Raw genomic sequence first — 21,615 nt, forward strand, 5'->3', positions numbered from 1 at the left:
GCCTCTGGTTCGCGGCCCTAATCATCTCCTCTACCTCTTCTCGTCGCACATAACCTGGGCCAGGAGGATGAGGTGCAGCCACTGTCTGATGGGCCGTTTGCACATGAGGCACTGCGTGGCTAGTAGTTGCTGTTCCATCTTCCAGGCGAACGACCCGGGGAATACTGGGCTGTTGAAGAGTAATCGCTGGTGCGGACACATCCTTGGCCAAAGCAGTGATTTTGATTGGAGTGCCCGTTTTATCAATCCCATAATAATTCCCTGGGAGCTCTTGGTAGACATTCTCTGCCCCATCACTATCATACTGAGCAAAAACAACAGGATCAGCCAGGGTACCGTCACCGAATTTTAGAGTTTTGCTCTTTTGCCCAGTCGATGGTGTTGCTTTGTCTTTGCCACCAATCAACAACGCTTTGTCCTTGGTTTTGGTAGACATTGCGGTGGCAGCTGCAGAGGGTGTGACAATACTGCTGCTAGCCTTCTCGCGGGCATTAGGCGGAATGTATTTGCCGGATGCAGAGAGTTGGCCAAGGGAACCGAGGATGGCGTTGGGATCTCCCAATGCTTTATTCAGAACCTCCTTGGCATGTCCCAATTCGGCTTGCTGCATGGCAACTTGGGTTGCGAGATTGGACCCCTCTTTGCGCACTGCCGCGATGTCAGCTGCAGTACCTTTGCTTTGTGTGTTAAAGGTGTTAACAGCACTCAGAAGCTCCTTATATTGCGTGAGATTTGTGTCAGCAATCTTATCTGCGTGAATCCTGGCTTCATTGGCAAGATTTTGTGCATGCTCCTCAGCCTTCTGGGCATTCTCGTTCATTCGCCGATCGAAATCGCGAAGCCGCTGCTCAGTCCTCGCAATCGACGTGGCCAGGTGCCTCCTATAGTTGTCGCTGTTGACCGTAAGGATGCGGAGTCGTTCATCGATGCTAGCATCCTCTGGGATGACGAGGGGGGTGAACTCATCGCTCTCAATTGTTTCGCTAACCGCAGCAACTACTGTGGTAACGGGGACATTGGCCACCTTGCTAGTAACAGAATTCTTGTCCTCAGTAGCGGGCGGCTGACTTCCTCCCTGCTCAGTTGACATGTCTGGTGATTGCAAGTTGAGAGAAAATCTTTGAGTTACTTGTTCTTCAGAAAGACCACGACAGTCTACACGAGAGTGCGGGCTGTAACTGGAGGTCTTGTGTTTCAGGCAGTTGACGTAAACCCTTTGGTAAGGGTTATCGTCTGACTTCCCAATGGTGAATATCTGGCCGTATGCTGTATCTGATGTCCCACTGGGCGTGCCAAAATGTTTGGCTCCACTTTTTTTTGCTGCTGGTCAACAGTCTCTTTTATGCGCGGGCGTGCCAGCACCGTCGGGTGCGGTCGTTGGGGGTGTCCCTTGACCTGACTTCTTTTGAGCGACTGTAGACGAGGAGAGCACCAACCTCGTCGCAGGATTCTTTGTGCCTCGTGCTGGAGGACTTTGTCTTGTGTCACCAAGTCGATACTTAACGTTGTAGGTTAAGCAGAGCGAAATCACCGGGAAGTAGAGAGAAGTACTTGCTAAAGCGTGACTTTAGCTTGGCTGGGTTGCTAGGGCGTTACCCTTGCTTGGCTGGTTCCGTAACCTTTGTGGTCGCGGTACTACAGTCGGCTCCCGAGGAGACTAGGACCGAAGCATTTTGACAGAGGGTTTAGTGGCACTGATAGTCGGCTCCTGAGGAGACTAGGACTTAGAGTGTGATCACCTATAAGAGAAAGAGAAGGAAAGGAGTTGCTCTTAGAGAGGTTTGCTCTAGAGAGAACTTAGATCATCTTAGAGATGTTTTGATGTATGAATGAGTGAATTGTTCTATGTTGTAGCCTCTATTTATAGGCTACCAAACAACACTATTTGGCATTTAAACAAATCATAATGGAGCACTTATGAGTTTATGGAGCACTTATGAGTTTATGGAATTGTTAGGTTCAAGCACTTAAACACTAATGGAATGTTAGGTTTAAGTCATTTTCTGCTCCCTTATCCCTCAATTTTTATCTCCACTAAGAACTCAGATTCAACCTTCGATTTCTTCATATGAAATGATCCACCATGAATGTAGATTATTGTGGTAAAATTTCAGAATTTATTTCCATGTGGTTGGGCCAGAAATGCTGCTGGACCTCTTACAGGTCCAGTTTCCAAGTTTTGCTTCTGCAGAAAATTGGACTGTTTGTTTGAAGATTTTCCACTCCGAACGAGCTTTGGCACTCTTCATAAGAAATGATCAATGGGATGTCTAGAATTAATCTGAAAAGTTTCAACTCATTTGGAGTTCGGATGGTTAGTCCGCCATCCCTCATTTCTTGTCTAGCTCGCTTTCTCCTAGCCGAAGTAGGAAAATGTGCTAAAGTTGATTTTTCATTTCCATGTTTGGTAGGCCTTATTTAGCCTCTTAATAATATATTTTTGAACTTATCGAAAATATATATGTGAGCCACTGATATTGGCTCAATTTCTCCAAGACACGCTTTGTCAAACCAAAATGCTCATTTTGGGTCCAAACACATATGGAGAGCCGTCTCAAATGCATTAGCTACCAGCGATAATCGTCATCGGCGTCATCTTGCAACTTCCCCCATTTTCCCTTTATGTGACTCACAACCGGAGACTGTGGAACATATTGTCTTCACCTGCTCTACAGCCACGAAAACATGGTTCATACATCCCTTAAGCTATAGGGTTCCTACTACTCACATCTCCACATTATCAGCTTGGATTCATCAACTTATCACAGACTGGCAATCTGAACCTTTTAATTCCCCGAAATTTATCGAGGTGGCTTACCTACTCTGGTAGCTATGGAAGCATCGTTGTGATTGTATTTTTCATCGCAAACCACCCGACCCCTTTGTTGTGGTCTCGTGGGCGACTGCGGCAGCCTACGAATTCTCTGAAGCTAACCACAAGTTGAGTCGCATTGCCAATATGACCACTTCATCGCTGTCCTTACAGCGTTGGGAGCCACCTCTCCCTTGTATCATCAAGATAAATGTAGATGCTTCCTGGCACTTAGAATCACTTGGAGGTGGAATTGCTGCTTTCTTTCGAGACTCCTCTGGTTTGCTCCTCCATGGTGTGTCCAAGTATGTTTGTACCTCTTCTCCACTACTTGAGGAAGCCTTGGCTTGTAGAGAGGCTTTACTCCATGCTCATGATCTCTCTCTGACCAATATCATGATCGCTTCAGACTCTCAAGATCTTATTCACGCCCTTTCATACTCATCTCATCATTCTCATTTGTCGCTAGCTCATATCGTCTCTGATATCCGAATTCTGGCTGCTTCTTTTAGCAGCCTCAGCTAGTCTTGGACCAGCAGAAAAGCCAATGTTGCGGTAGATCACGTTGCTGTGTTGGCATACAGGAGGGTGTGCCCATCCACGTGGGTGTCGCAACCGCCTCCCTCCGTGCAACTTATTTTGCTTTCTGATGTTACTTCAGTTGTACCTTAGCTTGTTTTTTGTTTCCTAGTTTGTTTTGTCTTCTTTTGCTTTCCCTCTTGTATCCTTCATTTGGCGTGAATGAACTTCAGTTGACAAAAAAAAAAAAATTAAATTTTCAATAAAATTTTCAATAGTTAATTTGAAGAACTTTATTAAACCCTTGACTAAAATGCAACAGATATTTTGATAATTACACTGCTCAAATGATGTAACAATTTCTTCGAAGTCCGCAAACCCACAATTCCGTTGAGAATGGTTTTCTATATATATGTCAAAACCTAGATAGATGGGTCATAGTACAAATTGATACTTTAGACTTCTGAAAATTTCTATACTGATTAAATTATTGAAGAATATCGGCAAATCTTGTTACGTAAAAGTTAGATTCGGAGAAAAATTGAATATTTGCTTAAATATTTGTGAAATCAAAACCAGAATTGAAGTGTAAATATCAAGAATACATTAAATATATGACAATGTGTGTGGTTATTTGCACTCACGTAGAACTTATTATATCACAAATCAATTGATTAATTGATTTTCCACTCGGATTTATAATTACCTAGATGTCAAACACACTCTATGGGTGTGGATAACTATGTGGACAGTTATTTAACAGAATATGGAGAAAACTGGTTCACATTTTTTGTTTTATATTTTTATTTTTTGTTAAATTTCTTTTCTTTTTCTTTTATTTTGTGAATTGATCTTTTTGTACTTTTTGAATATTTCAGTTCAAAGGTTTTTTTAGTATTTGAGAGATATTTTAATAAAAAAATGTTATTTTAGTTGACAAACTCTATTCTCTTAATAATAGTATAGATAAATTATTTTGACTCTAATGGAGGTGAGTATGGTAAATCACACAACTTTGCGTTAAAAAATAAAATTTATATCACTACATTAAATGATTATATTTATAGGTACGAAAATTTATCTGTGAGTGTTGTATATACGCATCGATACATGGGTTATTAATTACTTGGATGAAAATTTCATATTATCTCTGCTTGTTATGGTGTGTGTGTAACATTTTGAGTGGTACACGTCCTTTGGTCAAAAGCGTGAACTTGTTTGATAACCAATGTTTTTGAACCATAGAATATGGAACGCGTGGACGAGAACTTTGCCGACACTAATTCTTGGAGCCTATTGATTACGAATTTGAGGGACAAATTTCTCATGCAACTTTTAACTTGTTAGTTAATTTCAAACCATCAAACCGCCCCCTTCGATCATTCCATTGGACTTTTCTGAGTTTTCTCACGGTCTAACGCTAATTTTAAAAATCAATACCAAAGATTAAGGAACCGACAAAAGCAAAATGATGGAACATACCAAAGACAATGATGTAAATTTGCCAACACGTGTTGGATTTCTATTCCATTTCATGTGTAGAGAGACTCTCACAACTTTAGAAAAAAATATGAGTATCTGTTAATGATCTGTGGAGAAATACATTTCATGTGTATTTCCTTTTAAAATTGGAGTAAACTGTTAAGTATGAAACCTCAAAGGGAAAGTTTTGTGATCTTCTTGTCGGATCAAAGCGAATAAGAGAGAATACCTTATCCCCAATTACAATTTTAGGGTTGAAACGTCGTCAACTAGGCTAGTACTTATCTAAGAAGGGCTTGACTCTAACCGCAAACTTGACTTGAAAAAGATAAATTAATCAGCGCCATCTTTGTTAATTAGTGCATGTTAGAATACATAGATTTAGCATAGACTTCTAGTATTATTGAGGATATTGATGTCTATTGTAATTTGAGGTTAAGGCTCTATGTCTCCCATTTGTATTCTATAGTTTCATTAATTAAGATTTGAGGGCAATCACACCTGCCCGTTTAAAAAAAAAAAAATTTAAAAAGATAAATTAGTCTCAGGCAATTGGTGGAAAAAATCGATCATTTAGAATTTTTACGAACAATTAATATTCCAAGATACGAACTCAAAGTACTGAATCCAACAAAACCCAAAAAATTAGGTCCAATGTTGGCCTTTGATCATGTGCTCTTGATAAGTCACTGAGAGGAAGGCCAAGGCCAATGTTGGCCTCTTTGCGGTCACGGGGTCACAACTATGGCCGTTGTTCGAAAATTAAAACAAATTTGTTTTAATTTTCGTATTGTCTTTATCAATCTTCGATCTAGGCATGATTGGTTGAACCAATTCAGTAGTCAACATTTTAAGGTAATGGTTAAAAAAAAGACAAAAGAAAAAAAAAATCTCCAACTCCAACAAAAATATGATGTTTGTGGTGAAAATTATTTTAGCAAGGTAATGACCTCCTCATTAGTCCCCTACATTAAAATTAACCTGCCAGGCCATGACCTCAATACATAAACTTATAAGCAACCATCGAAGAATCTGACTAGACAACAATATTTCTTGATGAATTTTGGACAAGTTCAACCCTGTCCTGCAAGAAGTATAGTTCAGGCATTATTGGAGGTAGTGGCTCCAATTATTCTCATTAAGCCTTTGTCTGCAGCCACTGAGCCAAAGTCAAATTATTCACTATGATCTACACAAACAGTACTTTGATGCTAAATTTCCCACTAATTATTGATTATCGACATAGATCATAGATGTAACTTTCTTTAACAAAGTTTCATGGGGCTCTTAATTAGATTCTACAAGAATGTATGCACACTGTATGCAGAACTATTCATAATAATGTCTCTAAATCATCATTATTATTCTTACTCTTACCTGTTTCTGCCCAGAAAGAATCCTAATACATTGTCATTATTAAGTTGATCCATTTCTTTGTGGATAAGGTCATTTTAATCTTCCACATAAACAAGACTTTACGTAGAATACAAGTAAACAAACAGTAACATAGATTTATACATATTTATATAAGTCCTCTTTATATATAAAGTAGAGGGATGAATAAAGAATAACAAACAGAGGCCTCAAAGCAGTGTCGGTGCAGCACTTATTAGAGAGCTTTATAACGGACAAACCGGTGGGTAGCTCTACCAATTAAGCTGCCAAACAAGTCTCCTCTCTCTCTCTCTCTCTCTCTCTCTCTCTCTACCTGTTCAAACACCTCAAATATCTTACTTCTCCCTCACAAATAGAATCGTCTGCGGAAGATTAAGCACATAATATATAGGAAGTTAGAGAGAGATAGGTGGTGGTGTTGGTGGTGCATGTGATGAGCAAATGAAATAAAATTGCAGGTCTGGCCGGGTTAAGGAGCATAGCTATTAGAGTGAGTAGAGGGTTTAAGAATAAGAGAAAGAAAGGCAGAAAGAAAGCAGTGAAGGTTATAAAAGAGAGGTTGATGGAGTTTTGGGACAAGATGATCTTCCCAGTCCGCCGTGTCTGGCTTGCTGTCTCTACTCGTGTTAAGGCTCGCAAAAATGGTCAGTTCCATCTTCATATGAATCATATCCACAATTCCATGTACCATCTTCTTTAGCTTATGATCATATTAGTTCTGGTGCCATGTTTCTGGATATATATGTAATTAAATCTCATCAACCCACAAGCACAACCCAATTCATTTCCATTTTTTTTATCTGGATGATCTCAACAGTTCTTGATAGGATGGATCATTATCCTCTATCCACATAAAAAGTATTTTTCAGTTGGAGAAACTGAGTATGAATGATTAAAAACTGTCAAAGCCTAGTATATAAGCTATATGCTCCTCCAATATGTATTGTATTATTCTCTGTCCTTTCACTTTTTTTATATGTTCTAGACTCTTGCTTTCTTTCTTTTTATGGAGTTCATAATTAACAAGCATGCTATCATCATTATTTCATTTGTGTCAACTGAGTTTTATTTCTTTGTGTGATTCAAAGTCTTTCTGTAGGTGTGGTCCCTTCTCTATCAGTAAATTCTTAGAATTATTTTGTAGGATGAGAGTTTTCAGTTGAATATTTAATTCCCTATTGATAAAGCTAGCTGGTGTTCTTCCCTCCCCACCATTTGTCTCTCCCTGATGTTTTATATCTTAGAGTTCTTTAATATCTACAAGAAGAGAGTCTATAGAAGAAATCCATAAGAGACAAAATCAATTGTTAATGAAAAAAAAAAAAAAAACTAATAAATTCTCTATCTTACATTAAAGCTAGGATAAATTAAATATCAGCTTAATTTACCCTACAAACCGCCATGTTATAACTTAACTTTTTCTGTTTCATATTTATATATCAGTCTCTCTCTGTGGATCTATTTACCATATTATCTTAGCAAATGAATCTGTCAAACTCAGTAATCAATTTGATGACTCTACTTTCAACAATTAATTTGATTACTCTAGCTACATGAGAGGTGTCTAGTGCCTAAATTGACATATAAAGAATGCGATTGGTGGGTTGTTTATTTTGTAAAGATTTAAACAAGGAGTGGTATTCAGAGCTTAGTGGTAGTCCATTTAGATTTACCATTTAGATTTAGCCAAACAAAAGGTGTTCTCTTGTGAGCCGCTGCCTTTTCTATTTAAGTCCCCATCTGTTAAAGAGGCCATGACGCCTTTCCCACTCAGCAAATTGTTGCTTACCTAATTTTCACAATTTTATGGTGACCTTCTTTAAGGGTAAAGTTGGGGTCATCAAGTTTTGTTGCTAGTGTTTAGGTGGACGGGTGCAGTGAATTCTAGATGCAGACTCATCCTCAACTAGCTACCTTCTTGAAATTTATATATATCTACTCAAATTTCCAATTCCACAAAGCGAAATTTCAACACGTGTCAGCCGTTGATTAGCGTGGGCCCAATTGTGTGACCATGTCTCAACGGCTATTAGTCGCATAGTCACCCATTAGCATTTCTTAGGAATAAACTACCATTGCGAAGTTCCTTCCATCATCACAACAATACTTTTCACAAAGTTTTTCATTTCATTCCTGACCAAGAAAAAAAAAAAAAAAAAGACGCAAGAAAGTATTGGATCGTACGGAATATCCAAATTAGAGCAACTCCTGCCATTCAAAGTGACAGGCCAATTACTACTTTAGGGACCATCTCACTATCCTGTGTCTAGTTCCCAACTCTTACAGTCAGCAATGTTTCGATTTTAGCCGAAAGCTGAGGCCCAAAGATATTAGAAACTATAGCTTTATTGATGCAACATGAAGTCTTAATCACAAGTAATGGCCTGGTCCACAGTTGATCTTGTTTAAACCACTAACATCTTCACCACCCAGAGAGCATCTTATATCGACGTATGATGACATAAATCCCAACTATTCGGGACATCAGATTATAAATGTGATTATATTTCTTTCATTTTGATGAATAAGTAAGTTGCTGATATAGAATCTGGATGTTAACTTTGCATAATATAAAAGCGATTACTCACAAGTGTGTCGTCGGTGATGTTTTTGAACAGGTGCTGGTCTGTTGAAGCTTCACGACGATGTACAAACTTGTGGCTATCAAGATGTGCAAGTGATGTGGCAGATGCTGAGCAGAGAAGCTGAGCTGATAAATCACCACCACGCCAAACGTAAACAGCGACCCTTCTGGAGAGTTTTTGAATGGTCCAACAACCATAGTAAAGCCTCGTCCTTCTCTGCAAATCATGCTTGAAAATGAGATCCATCGACCAAAGCCGGTTAGACATCATAATAATAATAAGAATAATAATAATAATGCGTTGCTGCTGTCCGAATTGGCATCATAGTTTTACAGTCGAATTGCCAAGATTACAACAGCGGCATGGTACAGAACTGTTGCAGGTGTCAAACACAGTACAAGATGATGAAATGTCAATTATGTGTCAAGTTGTTACCTCTATTCTGAGTAAACGTCATGAGTACTACTATTAGAGCTGACATGGTCATTTGTAAATATAATAATAGTTTTTCTAAAACCCAGAAAACAGCAGATAATTCAAAAGAGAGCCCTCATCGCAGAGAGCTCATTTTTCCTCTTAGTGTACTTGTGCCAAGATCATGGCTCTAAAGTTCTCAATCGAGTTTGAGTCTTTCACTTGCATTAGCTATGTACTGAATGGTTAGATATAGAACATTCACTGACCCTGGAGTCCAATACATTGTTTAGTTTTCCCGGAGACCACTGTGAAGTTTCAAAGAGCATGACAATCGCACAAAGTGACATACATGCTCTATCAAATAGAAGCCGATTGTCTCTGGGGTGCATTGTTTGGTCTGAGAGCATTGCATCTTTCTGGCCCATGAAACCCCGATTGAAGAATGCCAAAGATTGATGGTGAACCTTGATAGGAGTTTCTCTTAGGTCTCGTTTGGTTCGCAGAATTGGAGCATTGGCAAAGGAAACTCAATAATTTATTGTGTTTGGTATGCAAAATGAAAGAAACACTTTCACGAAGGTGGTTCATTCCATACCCTTAGGCCTCATTTGGTTCGCAGAATGAAAAGATTAGGAAGGGAAATTTTCTCATTTCTTGTGTTCACCACCACCAAGGAAAGGAAAAATTTTCCTGCATAAAGGGAAAATAGGGGGAAAGTGGATCCTCCCAACACCCCATGAGATTCATTTTCCTTCATACTTTCCTTGCATTAATTCAATTAATGCTACACTAAAGACCATTTTAAATGTTAAATGTTATTATAACCAATTTATCCAAGAAATTTTTGAATCTTGAATTGCTTATATTTTGATAATAAGGATACAATTGAAATTTTGATGTTATCTACTTTTATGTTCATGCACAAACCAAACATAGGAAAGGAAAGTAAAATACATTTTCTGATTAGTTTCCTGGTGCCCAAACATTGGTAGGGAAATTAGTGGGAATCTATTTCTTTTCCGCGAACCAAACAAAGCCCTAAGGGATTCAATTTCCCCCTATTTTCCTTGCATTTATTCTTCACTTTTTTATTATTATTAATTACAAGCTTTTTAACAACTTTTCATATATTACCAAACACACCATAATGGAAAGTTGTGAGATATTTTACTTTTACATCTCATGGGAAAGACAAAGAATTATTTTCATTTCCACGAACCAAACGAGACCTTAAAGTAATAAGTCGTTGATCTAAGGTTATGGCCTTTCATGTATCAAAACAAATTGAAATACTGAGAAAAAGAAGCTTTGAAAGTTGAAACTAAGTCATCCTTTTCTCTTTTTGTTTTTTTCCTCATTTCACTAAACACTCCAAGATAATTAAGAAAATACCAAACCATTTTGGTTAGTTACAAATATTCCAAAGAATCAAACCAGGAATAACAAAACAAAAATTGCTAGCAAGTTTCATTTTCCGATAAAAGGATGTCATGACTCATGAAACAACTTTCCTAGAAAATGAACTTTTTATTTCAACTATCGGGTGCTATGCTAAATATTACTGCAAGAGAATAACAACGAAATCAGGAAAGACTACAATTGTCTTGAGGAAGGTTAAGAAAGGGAAGAATAAAAGGAGCACGAGGATGAAGGGGCCAAAAGGCCTTTTGTTTTCTTCTCTTCATTTCTTCAATAGTAAGTCCATTATAGATGTACAAGATATCAACTAACATTTCTTTAACTGCCTTCTTCATGTTCCTAATCAAATATCCATTGATGTCGCAATAGACAATTCTGCTGATGATGAATTTGTCCTCCAACAAAAACAACTGCTAAATCTAGAATCCATATCGTGCCTGATATGCATTCATAGTCATCAGTTCACCACCTGATAAAGAAATGAGACAGAAGAATCAAAATAGACACACACACACATGTATATGATAGTAGACAATTGAAAAACTTGCAAGCCAAAATCAAAATTCATAAAATGATACTACATCATGAATTAAAGAAAGCTGAATCCCATTCATACAACATGGCATGAGTTTTGATGCAAGGCATGACTACCATGGAAGGAACGAACTAACATGGTGAAGAAGTAAGATCCTATGGAGACCACCAATGAGCCCTACTGATTGTACCCTTAAATGCAGGTTAAGGTCAACAATCTTCCTAAACTTTTATTCCATACTAACATTAAATTAATACATAAACATATAAAAGAGATCACGTAAATGTTCAAAACTCTTCCTCCTATAGTCCATAGTTAACTATGTAATAAGTTTGAAACTTGAGCAAATTCACTCATCATGCATGTTATATTTAACCATGCTGACCCGCAAACAAAAAATGGAGGTACCAATTTGTTTGCAGCTTTATGATTGTACTTCAATAAACTACTTGTACAAGGTATACATCAGAAGGCAAATCACATAACCGCTATGCGGTACCTTCTGTGGGTCAAGTTGTTCCACTGCAATAACTGGAAGGAACAGCAGACAGTTCTTGCCTTCCTCTCCATTCTTCACCGGGTTTCAAAGTAATAGGCGTCTCCACACAAGCAGCCTGTACACACAGCATATGCTTGTATTCATCATCCCCAAAATCAGGAATTGCCTTTGCTTTCTTCTCCCATGGATTCCAAACAACTGTAAAGAAAATGATAAACACCAAGGGCACAGCTTTTAATTGGTAAACCATGTGTAATGCTTAAATGTGACGCAGAGCCTTCTACAGTTACTAAAGTGATGGGTAGCATTCATTCAACAAATAATAAAAGATAGATAGTACTTTGCCGAGTCTTTTAAGTTTTAAAAATACAGTAGTATATATATACTCAAAACAGTAAAATAGAAAATCAGACAAATAACAAGAAAGAAAAAAAACATAACCAGAAATGTTAGTTCTTTTAATTTGAAAACAAGCTCACAACAGCATGTCTAATAAGAAAATTTCAACAAAATCTGTCACAAGAAAGAACTCCATGTACTGTAATCGGTCATCATATTACATCCCTTATTCTTTTTCCCCAAGAGTTCCTCCCCACCATAACATAAGTTGCTAAGAAAGAAAACTAGTGATGTAAAACTAACCAGCATCTGGAAGTCCATCCTTGCGCAAGACAAATGTTCTCATTCTTTCATGGTCCAGAATAGCTATTTTTGTAGGTGTACCAAGATAAACTTTGTCCACCTTGACAACCAAAAGTATTATAAGCCAAGATGTAGACATATTAGAACAGAAGAAAAGAAACTGTGAAAATCCAACGCATATCTGATGAAGACAAAACTAACCTCTGATTCGAACGTTATGCCTTGTTCAGTAAACCGCTCTCTATCCTTCAAGTTATCCAGATAATCTAGTGTCTCTAATCCTTCTACTCGCACTTCACTGAACAAAGGCAGCATAACAGTTAGTAATTAGTAGTTGGTACACAAAAGAACAGATGCCAAGAGTTATCTGTATGGTGAACCGCATACTTGCTTACATTATTAAAATTCTAAAATATTCTATACTGAAGATGCAAAGATGCTATGAAATTGTTATCCACAGCTAGCATATATAATTAGAAATAACATTTCTAAAATTTTGTAACTAAGTTTTTCCAGCTACCAACTTCACTCCTAACTAAGAAAAAGGGACAAATAATTTCGTAATGGGCTTAGCATCCATGACATAGCAGCAACTTGTTGACATGTAGAAGACTTGACCCACGAAATTCATAAGCAAGCAATGGACCTCCAAAATATCTACTATCACCATTGTCCAAGCAATTCTCAGCAGAGCTTTCTGACGCTTGATGTCATTTATTTCTATATAGAATGCATCAACCAGGGATTTCCACCATGTATTAGCCATGTGTGCTCACATTTTACTATCCTAGTTGATACTAAATATTACTACAAACTTTATTTACTTTAATTCGCCACAAGAAAAATATCTTATAATGTTAGTATAGTATGCACTACGAATATCAAAACTATCTGATGATTGTTACCTCAGCATTACCCTACCATATCATTTCATCTACTCTATTTTTAGAACCCCCATTGAAAAGAGAAACACAACCTTTTAGTTCTAATATATAGCCTTATGACAGTGATATAACATATAACTGCAAGGGTAACATTACGAAAATATATGAATGATGCCTCACAGTAATAGGAAAGCTGAACTATAGACTAAAAATTCAAACAGCTAAAAATTGCATGAGCATACCTGATATCAATTACAGACAAATGTGTGTGATAAGCGAATGTGAATGTAAACGACTTTCCATCAGTGTTTGTATTTCGAATGCGGGAATTCAACATCAAATCTCCTCCAGGTCCCAGGGTTACCCTAAGTCGAAATTCATATCTGCCAATAATAATCATTACATCATCACTTGATTTAAGATGGAAAACAGAACACCATGCAATTTTTCACATAAAAATATGAAATATGTATGAAAGGTTGTGTAGGAGAGAATGCTGGAATTTGTTTGTTCCAGACATCTTGAAAGCAATTACACAATATGCCACTATAAAATCCGAGTCCCATACTTGTGAGGCCATATCTTTGAATCTTCTTCAGAGGGCTTCAGGATTAGATCAATAAAAGCCTTGTTGCCACTATTTGTTGGATGAGGGGGTGGATCTTGATCAATACTCCAAAACATATTCCTTGCAAATCCATGTTGTTCAAGAGAACCAAGATTTCCAAACTGCATATGCCGACTAATTATATCAGAAAATAAATAAAAAACATATATAACCAAAACAAAATAAAAGAGATGGTAAAAGATGAGAGACTCGTACTTGCGGAAAACAGATCGGAATTCCTCCACTGATTGCTTTAGGAGACTTAAATGTAGCCTGCGAGGTGCGTTATATATTTAGAGAAGGGAAGATAAACCACAGATATGCTAGATCAGTAACCATTACATATTGTTAATGCTTTGATCCGTGGGGATCTAATTAACGATAAGTAAAAGAGAGAGAGAGAGAGAGTTGACACGAGATGTATAGTGGTTCGCCTCCGCATGAGCGGGAGACTACGTCCACTTGAATGTTGTACTAGTGTGTTGAGCCTTGCGGCCTAACAAGATTACAAGAGATGTAATGGGATGTCTTGAGTTGTGGGAGGAGGCATTCCTTTTATAAGTCAAGGAAGCCATCTCCTTTACTTGTTCTTCGATGTGGGACAAGCAACCATACAATTCTAGCTAGTTCAAGAAGCATGTAGAAAGCCATGTTGTGGAGGCATCTTGGCAAGGGTGGGAAGGTGGCTTCCCGGTGGCGGATTTGCGACTTCCGGATACCGCCGCGTAGCCTGAACATAGGGCTACACGATGCATGTCTCGGTTGGGCCTTGCCATGTCTTGTGGATGTCCCAAAGTGGGTGTTACTTATGCTTGGTGATATAGTAAATACTCCATATTGTTGGAGGTATGTACAAGTCCCCGAAGTCCCCAAGTAAGAGGAGCTTCTTGGTTGGGGAGTTCAAATCATGAAGTCATCAAGCATAAGTAACCGGGCGGTACGGAGCCCCTACAAGTCCCCGAACTCCGTAAGCAAGAAGGGACTCGTTAACCTGCACAACAAAGACAAAAAACAGGCATACGTAGAATGCTCGTTGCATTGGGCAACAAATGTGAGTTGTATGGATATGCGTTGGCATATATAAACGTATGAGGTGCGTGATACATGTTGATGCATATACGCGAATGGTAACGAGTACGATCGATTATGGCGTACAAACTCGAGAACGCGTATGGTCGTGTGAGCGTATGGATTGCATATGATAAATGTAAGTTGCATGAGCGGTGCGAAGGTAAGCGCGTGTGACTCATGAACGATGACCGCGCGTACGGTTTGTGTCTGTTTGGTTTTCGCTCGTATTAATGGAACGCGAAAAGAATTTGATTTGTCGCGGTCGGTAAACGACAAATGGTAGAAAAATTCAATGTTCCATTAACGTGTGGTGTGTCGAGTAGACATGAGCGTAAAGCTCGAGGATTGCCGGGAAGGCATGAGCGGGAAGCTCAAGGGTTGCCGGGAAGGCATGAGCGGAAGCTCGGGGTGCCGGGAAGGCATGAGCGGGAAGCTCGGGGTGCCGGGAAGGCATGAGCGGGAAGCTCGGGGTGCCGGGAAGGCATGAGCGCGGAGCTCGGTGTTGCCATGAGGCATTTAACGGGTAGCTCGTGGGCTGTATGTACAAGTCCCCGAAGTCCCCAGTCAAGGAGGGTGTTCGGGCTGATACCAAAGCGTAGCTTTGTGCCGTATATCAAGCATAATTAGTGCGAGTGCGTCGTCCATCTAGAATAGGTTGGAGCGAACGCTTTTGCCCTTTCGGGTGGGCCCCTGCTAGGCCCTGCGAGGAGTCCCCCACTCCTGGCTATAAACCTCCGGATGGTCAGAAAATTGTTTGATGAGGGGAGCTGCGCGGAGCAGAGGGTGTTGGGTAGCGAGCCCAATCTTTGGTACCCAAGCGTCGGGGTTAACTGCCGGATCAATGGCTGCCGTGGGCTGTGTTAACTAGTCCCTTTGCTATTTCTCAGAGGAGAAACTTGACTGCAATGCCGCGTAGCGGTCATTGTCATTATGAGGCGTTGCCTTACCGCTTGGCGGTTGAATGAAAAATGATAAACACAGAGCAAGTAATAATATTTTGTATGAGCGCCCCATGTTTATCTAATTGAGTGGCAATTAAAATAGAAGCATGGCATATGTGTATAGCATGTACTTGTAGGAAAGTTGCTAATAACATGTTGTGGGCATGCTTAAGGGTTATGGAGACATGTATAGTCATGGCATCGACAATAGCTCAAATTGTAAGAGCGTAAGAGATAAGATATAGTGACTTATCTTATGCCGATTTGGAGGCTAGCGGAGTTGGCCGAGCATGACGGTCCAATGCTCCGGCAAAGCATCTTAATAGGGGGTTGATGATTTCATCACTTGAGGTGGTGATCGGTGATTATGCCCCTTTAACATAAGATGAAATAAATAATTAGTAATTAATATATATTGTAAGATGCCAAGTGTGGTCACACCATGTATAAAATGAGTTCACTTACTTTGTACACATGCCCCAGTTAAATATGTACGAATTTGCAACATATTTAGCTAACCGAGCCGGATGGGCCGGTTTGTTCCAGGCAGTTTTAAAAGTGCACACATGTATATGTTTTAGAACGTCACTATTCAGAAGGTATTGCGGCATGACATGTGCTAGTCAAAGAGTATGTTATCTCAGCATTAATGGATGATGAGAGCATATATACCATGAAGTTTTAAACATGCTTTTGAGATAAGGGACGTTGTGTAGACATACGTACAGATGCCTATGAATATAGTTACAAGTACTAGAAAGGCATGTGCAGCAAAGTTACTGTAGTTGGGACATCATTGTTTGCATAGCACCTAGGTGGCACCTCAAGATAAGCCAAGCGAGCTACACATGCATTAAGGACATCCATGTATGTTTGTGTGTCAATGAGCTAATTAATTTGCCACAAAGTAGCTACCGACATATAATTAGATGGACTAAGATGATTATGTATGGAGATATACATGGTATTGAATATAATATATAACTTTGTTTGATAAAGCAGCATATATATATATATATATTATTACCATGAGTCATTTTAAACTCTGTGGCGCATCATATCAATGTATAAAGAGTGTGTAGTGATGTGCATAGCAGACAAGGATATGCGTGAGATTGAATTTTAGGTGTCTCTGTTGGCTTCTACTTCAATTATATGCAAGTAGTAGGCACGTGTCGTGCATATCGAATAACACAAGACTTATCTTATTTCGTTGGCTTCTGCTGCAAGTGGAATCGACGAAGAACCCAGCACTCAGAGCGAGAGCTGCAAGTGATTTCTCCTTGTTCTTATAAATACAGAATGACCAGAAGAAGTGAGCGTTGGGTGCGACAGGTGACCAGAGGCGGGAGGATGTGCGGTCAGTTGGGGGTCCAAATCAAATTTGGATGTTGCTTTACGCCGGTGACAGCTGCAACTGCAGATTGCAGATTGGCGGAGGGTGAGGGTGCTACTCAGCGGAGCTGTGGCCGTCGATGGCGGGTAGCGGAGGATGCTAGCGGTGGAAGCTCGGCGGAGCCTTGGCCAGCGGTGAAGCTCGGCGGAGCGGAGCTTTGGCTAGCGGTGAACTAGGGGGTGAAGATCAGCGGAGGGTGGTCGCTGTTGGTGCTTAGCGGTGGAGAGAGTTGCTTAGCGATAGCGGGGTTTGTTTAGCGGTATCGGAGGAGGTTTAGCTTGCTAGCAGCTGGCGGTTGGAAGTTGTCCGCTAGCCTTTGCCGCTGATGCAGGTGAGCGGTGCCGCTGGAGCTGCTCGCTGATTGTTACCGCTGGCAATGGGTTAGCCTTCCGCTAAGTTCTAATGGTGGCTCTGGCGGAGATGAGATGAGTAGCAGCAGCCTCACACCGGCGGTGCATCTTGGTGATAGTTTGTACAGAAGATTGGGTGCCCAAATCAATTGCAGGTTTGGTATTCTGTGGCTGGCGGTGTACAGTCCGGCGGTAGTGGCTAGCGGTCAGCGGATGATGGTGGTGACTGATGCTAATCAGTGCAGGTTTGTTGGTGATTGCCGCTGGAGTTAGCATTGGCTGCCGAAGCTCGCCGCTGATGCTACTTAGTGATGCCGCTAATGGAGCTCGACGGAGCCGCCGATGGATGCTCGGAGCTTGCTTTTCCGCTGACCTGGAGCTTTGCCGCTGACGGATGTGGGCGGAAGAATGTGCCGCTGATGGAGATAGGCGGAAGAATGGTGCTCCGCCGACTGAAGCTCAGAAGCTTGCCTAGCGGAAGGGAGATTCCGTTGATGGTACTTAGCGATGCCGCTCATGGAGCTCGACGGAGCCGCCGATTGATGCTCGGAGCTGATGCTGACAGCGCTAGTTAGCCTTGCTGTGATGGCAACAAGCTGTGATTGCTAGCGGATGATGATAAGTGAAGGTAGGATGGTGTCCAGAGGAGATCTCTGGGTGTCCAGAGAAAATTGGCACCGAGATTTGTTTTTTTTTTTTTTTTTGGTGGCTGGCGTTGACCAACCATGGTCAGCGTTGACTTGCCCTAATGGGCGCTGACCGACCCTCGATGGGCGTTGACCAGTGTTGACCGGCGTTGACCAGTGTTGACCGGCCCACAAAGTGCAAATTTCTGCACATTCCTGCTATAGTTGTACCGCTGGAGTAATGTTGATCATGCCTTGGCAAAAGTTGCCGCCAGGAAACATCAATTCAAACATGCATTCACTGGGAGCCAATGATGACTCAAGAATGATGATTAAACCAATGATTTGAAGTAGCTCAAAGAAGGAGGGAAAACTTTCTTTGAGTTCCGCTAAGCAGACTTAGCTCACGGTAGGTGACGAAGCCATTGTGTTGGCTTCCCACAGACGTCGCCAATGTTAATACTTTGATCCGTGGGGATCTAATTAACGATAAGTAAAAGAGTGAGAGAGAGAGAGTTGACACGAGATGTATAGTGGTTCGCCTCCGCATGAGCGGGAGACTACGTCCACTTGAATGTTGTACTAGTGTGTTGAGCCTTGCGGCCTAACAAGATTACAAGAGATGTAATGGGATGTCTTGAGTTGTGGGAGGAGGCATTCATTTTATAAGTCAAGGAAGCCATCTCATTTACTTGTTCTTCGATGTGGGACAAGCAACCATACAATTCTAGCTAGTTCAAGAAGCATGTAGAAAGCCATGTTGTGGAGGCATCTTGGCAAGGGCTGGAAGGTGGCTTCCCGGTGGCGGATTTGCGACTTCCGGATACCGCCGCGTAGCCTGAACATAGGGCTACACGATGCATGTCTCGGTTGGGCCTTGCCATGTCTTGTGGATGTCCCAAAGTGGGTGTTACTTATGCTTGGTGATATAGTAAATACTCCATATTGTTGGAGGTATGTACACATATGCAAAAGATTCATTACAAAAAGAAGTGGAGAATTAATTAGACAAGATCAAACTCTCTCATTCATAAATTTCTCAACACCTGTCTCCCAATTCACAGAATCTGAATTCCTTTTTGCACCATAAGATTTAAAGATCTCCCTTCTCATAATTATCCAGGAGCACTGTACTTTGGCCGCAAAAGGGTAGCTATCTAAGTTTCCATATGTTCTTTCAACCAAAAAAAAAAAAAAAGAAGAAGAAGAAGAACAATACAAACTTCCCCACATAATAGTTTTCTGTTACATTTGTCCACTTCTTTCTCCAAACTCTGTCCCAATTCAAATACCCTTTTTCCAATATTTAGAGCTTGACATAAAGAGAGGAAAGGGCAAGAGATAAAGAGTTTGAGTACTTAACTTCCTTGATAAGCAACAAGAAACTGAAACTTTGATGAACAAATCAGATGGTGGAATTTATATTTTTACATAAACAGGTAGAAAAAGAAGCCACATTGAAAATTCGGTGGTAAACTGAAAGACTGCATTGAAGCCACCCAAAGTTCAGACTTCCACATAAAAATCATCTAATCCAACAAAAAAATCAACAAAAAGTTCAGATTTCAAGCCGTACAGAAAGACAGCAACAGAAGTCTGTAAACAAATCAGATGGAAACTTCGATGAACAGATCAGATGGTAAACTTTATATTTTACATCAACAGTTAGAAGAAGAAGCCACATTAAAAATTACTTGGTAAACTGGAAGATTGCATTCAAGCAATCTGTTGACTTCCACATAAAAAACATCCAATCTAACAAAAAAAAATCATCAAAAAGTTCAGATTTCAAGCAGTACAAAAGAAGTGCAACAGCTGTCTGTAAACACAAAAATTAGACCCATTTTCTTTCTAATTGTGGGAGGCCATAATATGGTATCTAACTCTCCGAAAGGTATCCTTTTCTGCAGAAGCTACTCAAATATGGGGTTGCCTTCTGGAAAATGATTTAACGAATGACAAGGCCAATGACGTTACACTTATCCCAGGCATATATATCTTTTCTTTCTTAAGTATAACTGAAAGCTAAGTTGTGCTTGAGTATACAGCATTTAGCATTGCAAATCTGCATTACCCACTGCATGAGTAACTTGAAGCAACTTCAAGGAAATTTCTCAATCCACATAGAACCTATGAAACAGCTGCTATGCAACATCTCTATTCAGATCAGATACCTTACTGCTCACGAAAAGCAATTCCTCCCCATGTTCATTTTTCCACGATGAAACTTGGGGCCCCATATAAATACACCTGCACAAAAGCACAAACAATTTGTTAGTAGCAAAAACACAATCGTTTCACGCAGAACTAGTCCAAGGGAAGACAATACAGATTGTTTCTTTTAAACAAAGGAGGATGTAATTAGAGAAGCCAACATTGTCATACAAATTACTGATGCTTTCTCTCAGACTGTATTACAACACATTAGTTAATCAATGTTAACACAGAACATGCCACACATACAGTCACATGGACATGCATGCCCAACAAACGTTATGTAATTCGCATAGAAAAAAGGCGTATTAACTTGTGAAGATCTGTTACTACTATGAGATGAGACGAGATATAACTAGAAAATTAAGTAATTCACAACTCAAACTCATACTATTTTACACCGAACACTGTATTCCAAGTAATGCCGACATTCTACAAAATCATGTAACTGTCACAGATGAACAATTGCACAGTGAAGCAATACATATAGCAATCTACTCCTGGCAGAGTAGCATAACGTTAAAATGGCACACAGCTGTACTAAGCAAAACAATGTCAAGCATTGAGGGCATGTCACAAGAAAGCAGCTACCGAAAATCGTAAGCACTAAAACTCTGCACATACATTGCGTCCCCAAAAACAGTATATAACTACTGTTCACTTAAGAACCTTTCACATTGTCATTCCATAATTACACACCAAGGCCCAAGGTTATTCAATATCCAAGAAAATTAATAGATCAAGTAGAACTTTACATGGTAAACGATTTAGATTGAGATTCAATTTAGTTTCTAGAATGTATACCAGTCTCTAAAGAAGGCACAATGCATGAGAGGGACTAAGCCAATTAATCAAGAATGCGGTTTAGGGATTAGAATGAGAATTAAGATCGGAGAAACCTCAGCGGAAGAGCCACGGAGCTCTTTGAGAACGACCTTCTCGAGGCCATTGGCGGCCTTACGATACTCCACCAACACCTTCTCCTTCTCCTGAACACCAGAACACATCACGATCCCTACACTATGCCTCTTCTCTTCTCTTATATACGTTTTGGCATTTTCAAGGTGAATTGGCGAATTTTATCATATGATTTTATGTGACAGATTTCACATTTGGGATGATTCAATTCGAACCACCAATTTTCTTACGTCACCTTCTATATTTTCCCGGTAAACAGAGACCCAAAATGTAGCGAGAAAAAAAAAAATAATAATATGGCAA

The 21,615-nt window shown here is 39.9% G+C and overlaps 1 protein-coding gene, 1 long non-coding RNA gene and 1 pseudogene across 2 annotated transcripts; 2 read left to right on the plus strand and 1 right to left on the minus strand.

The window, feature by feature from the left end:
- The first annotated feature begins 2,959 nt into the window (after window positions 1-2,959).
- Window positions 2,960-3,337, plus strand: LOC133728326 (uncharacterized). Its single transcript, XM_062155741.1, has one exon. It carries the CDS (start codon window positions 2,960-2,962, stop codon window positions 3,335-3,337), a length of 378 nt encoding a protein of 125 aa, XP_062011725.1.
- A 2,941-nt stretch (window positions 3,338-6,278) lies between these two features.
- On the plus strand, window positions 6,279-9,372 carry LOC133724947 (uncharacterized). The gene is made up of 2 exons (XR_009854133.1): window positions 6,279-6,852; window positions 8,827-9,372. It is a non-coding gene; the product is annotated as an uncharacterized LOC133724947 (long non-coding RNA).
- A 2,096-nt stretch (window positions 9,373-11,468) lies between these two features.
- Window positions 11,469-21,483, minus strand: LOC133737742 (putative glucose-6-phosphate 1-epimerase; annotated as a pseudogene).
- Between the last annotated feature and the right edge of the window lie 132 nt (window positions 21,484-21,615).

Source organism: Rosa rugosa, chromosome 1 (genome assembly GCF_958449725.1).
Source record: "Rosa rugosa chromosome 1, drRosRugo1.1, whole genome shotgun sequence".
NCBI classification, from domain to species: domain Eukaryota; kingdom Viridiplantae; phylum Streptophyta; class Magnoliopsida; order Rosales; family Rosaceae; genus Rosa; species Rosa rugosa.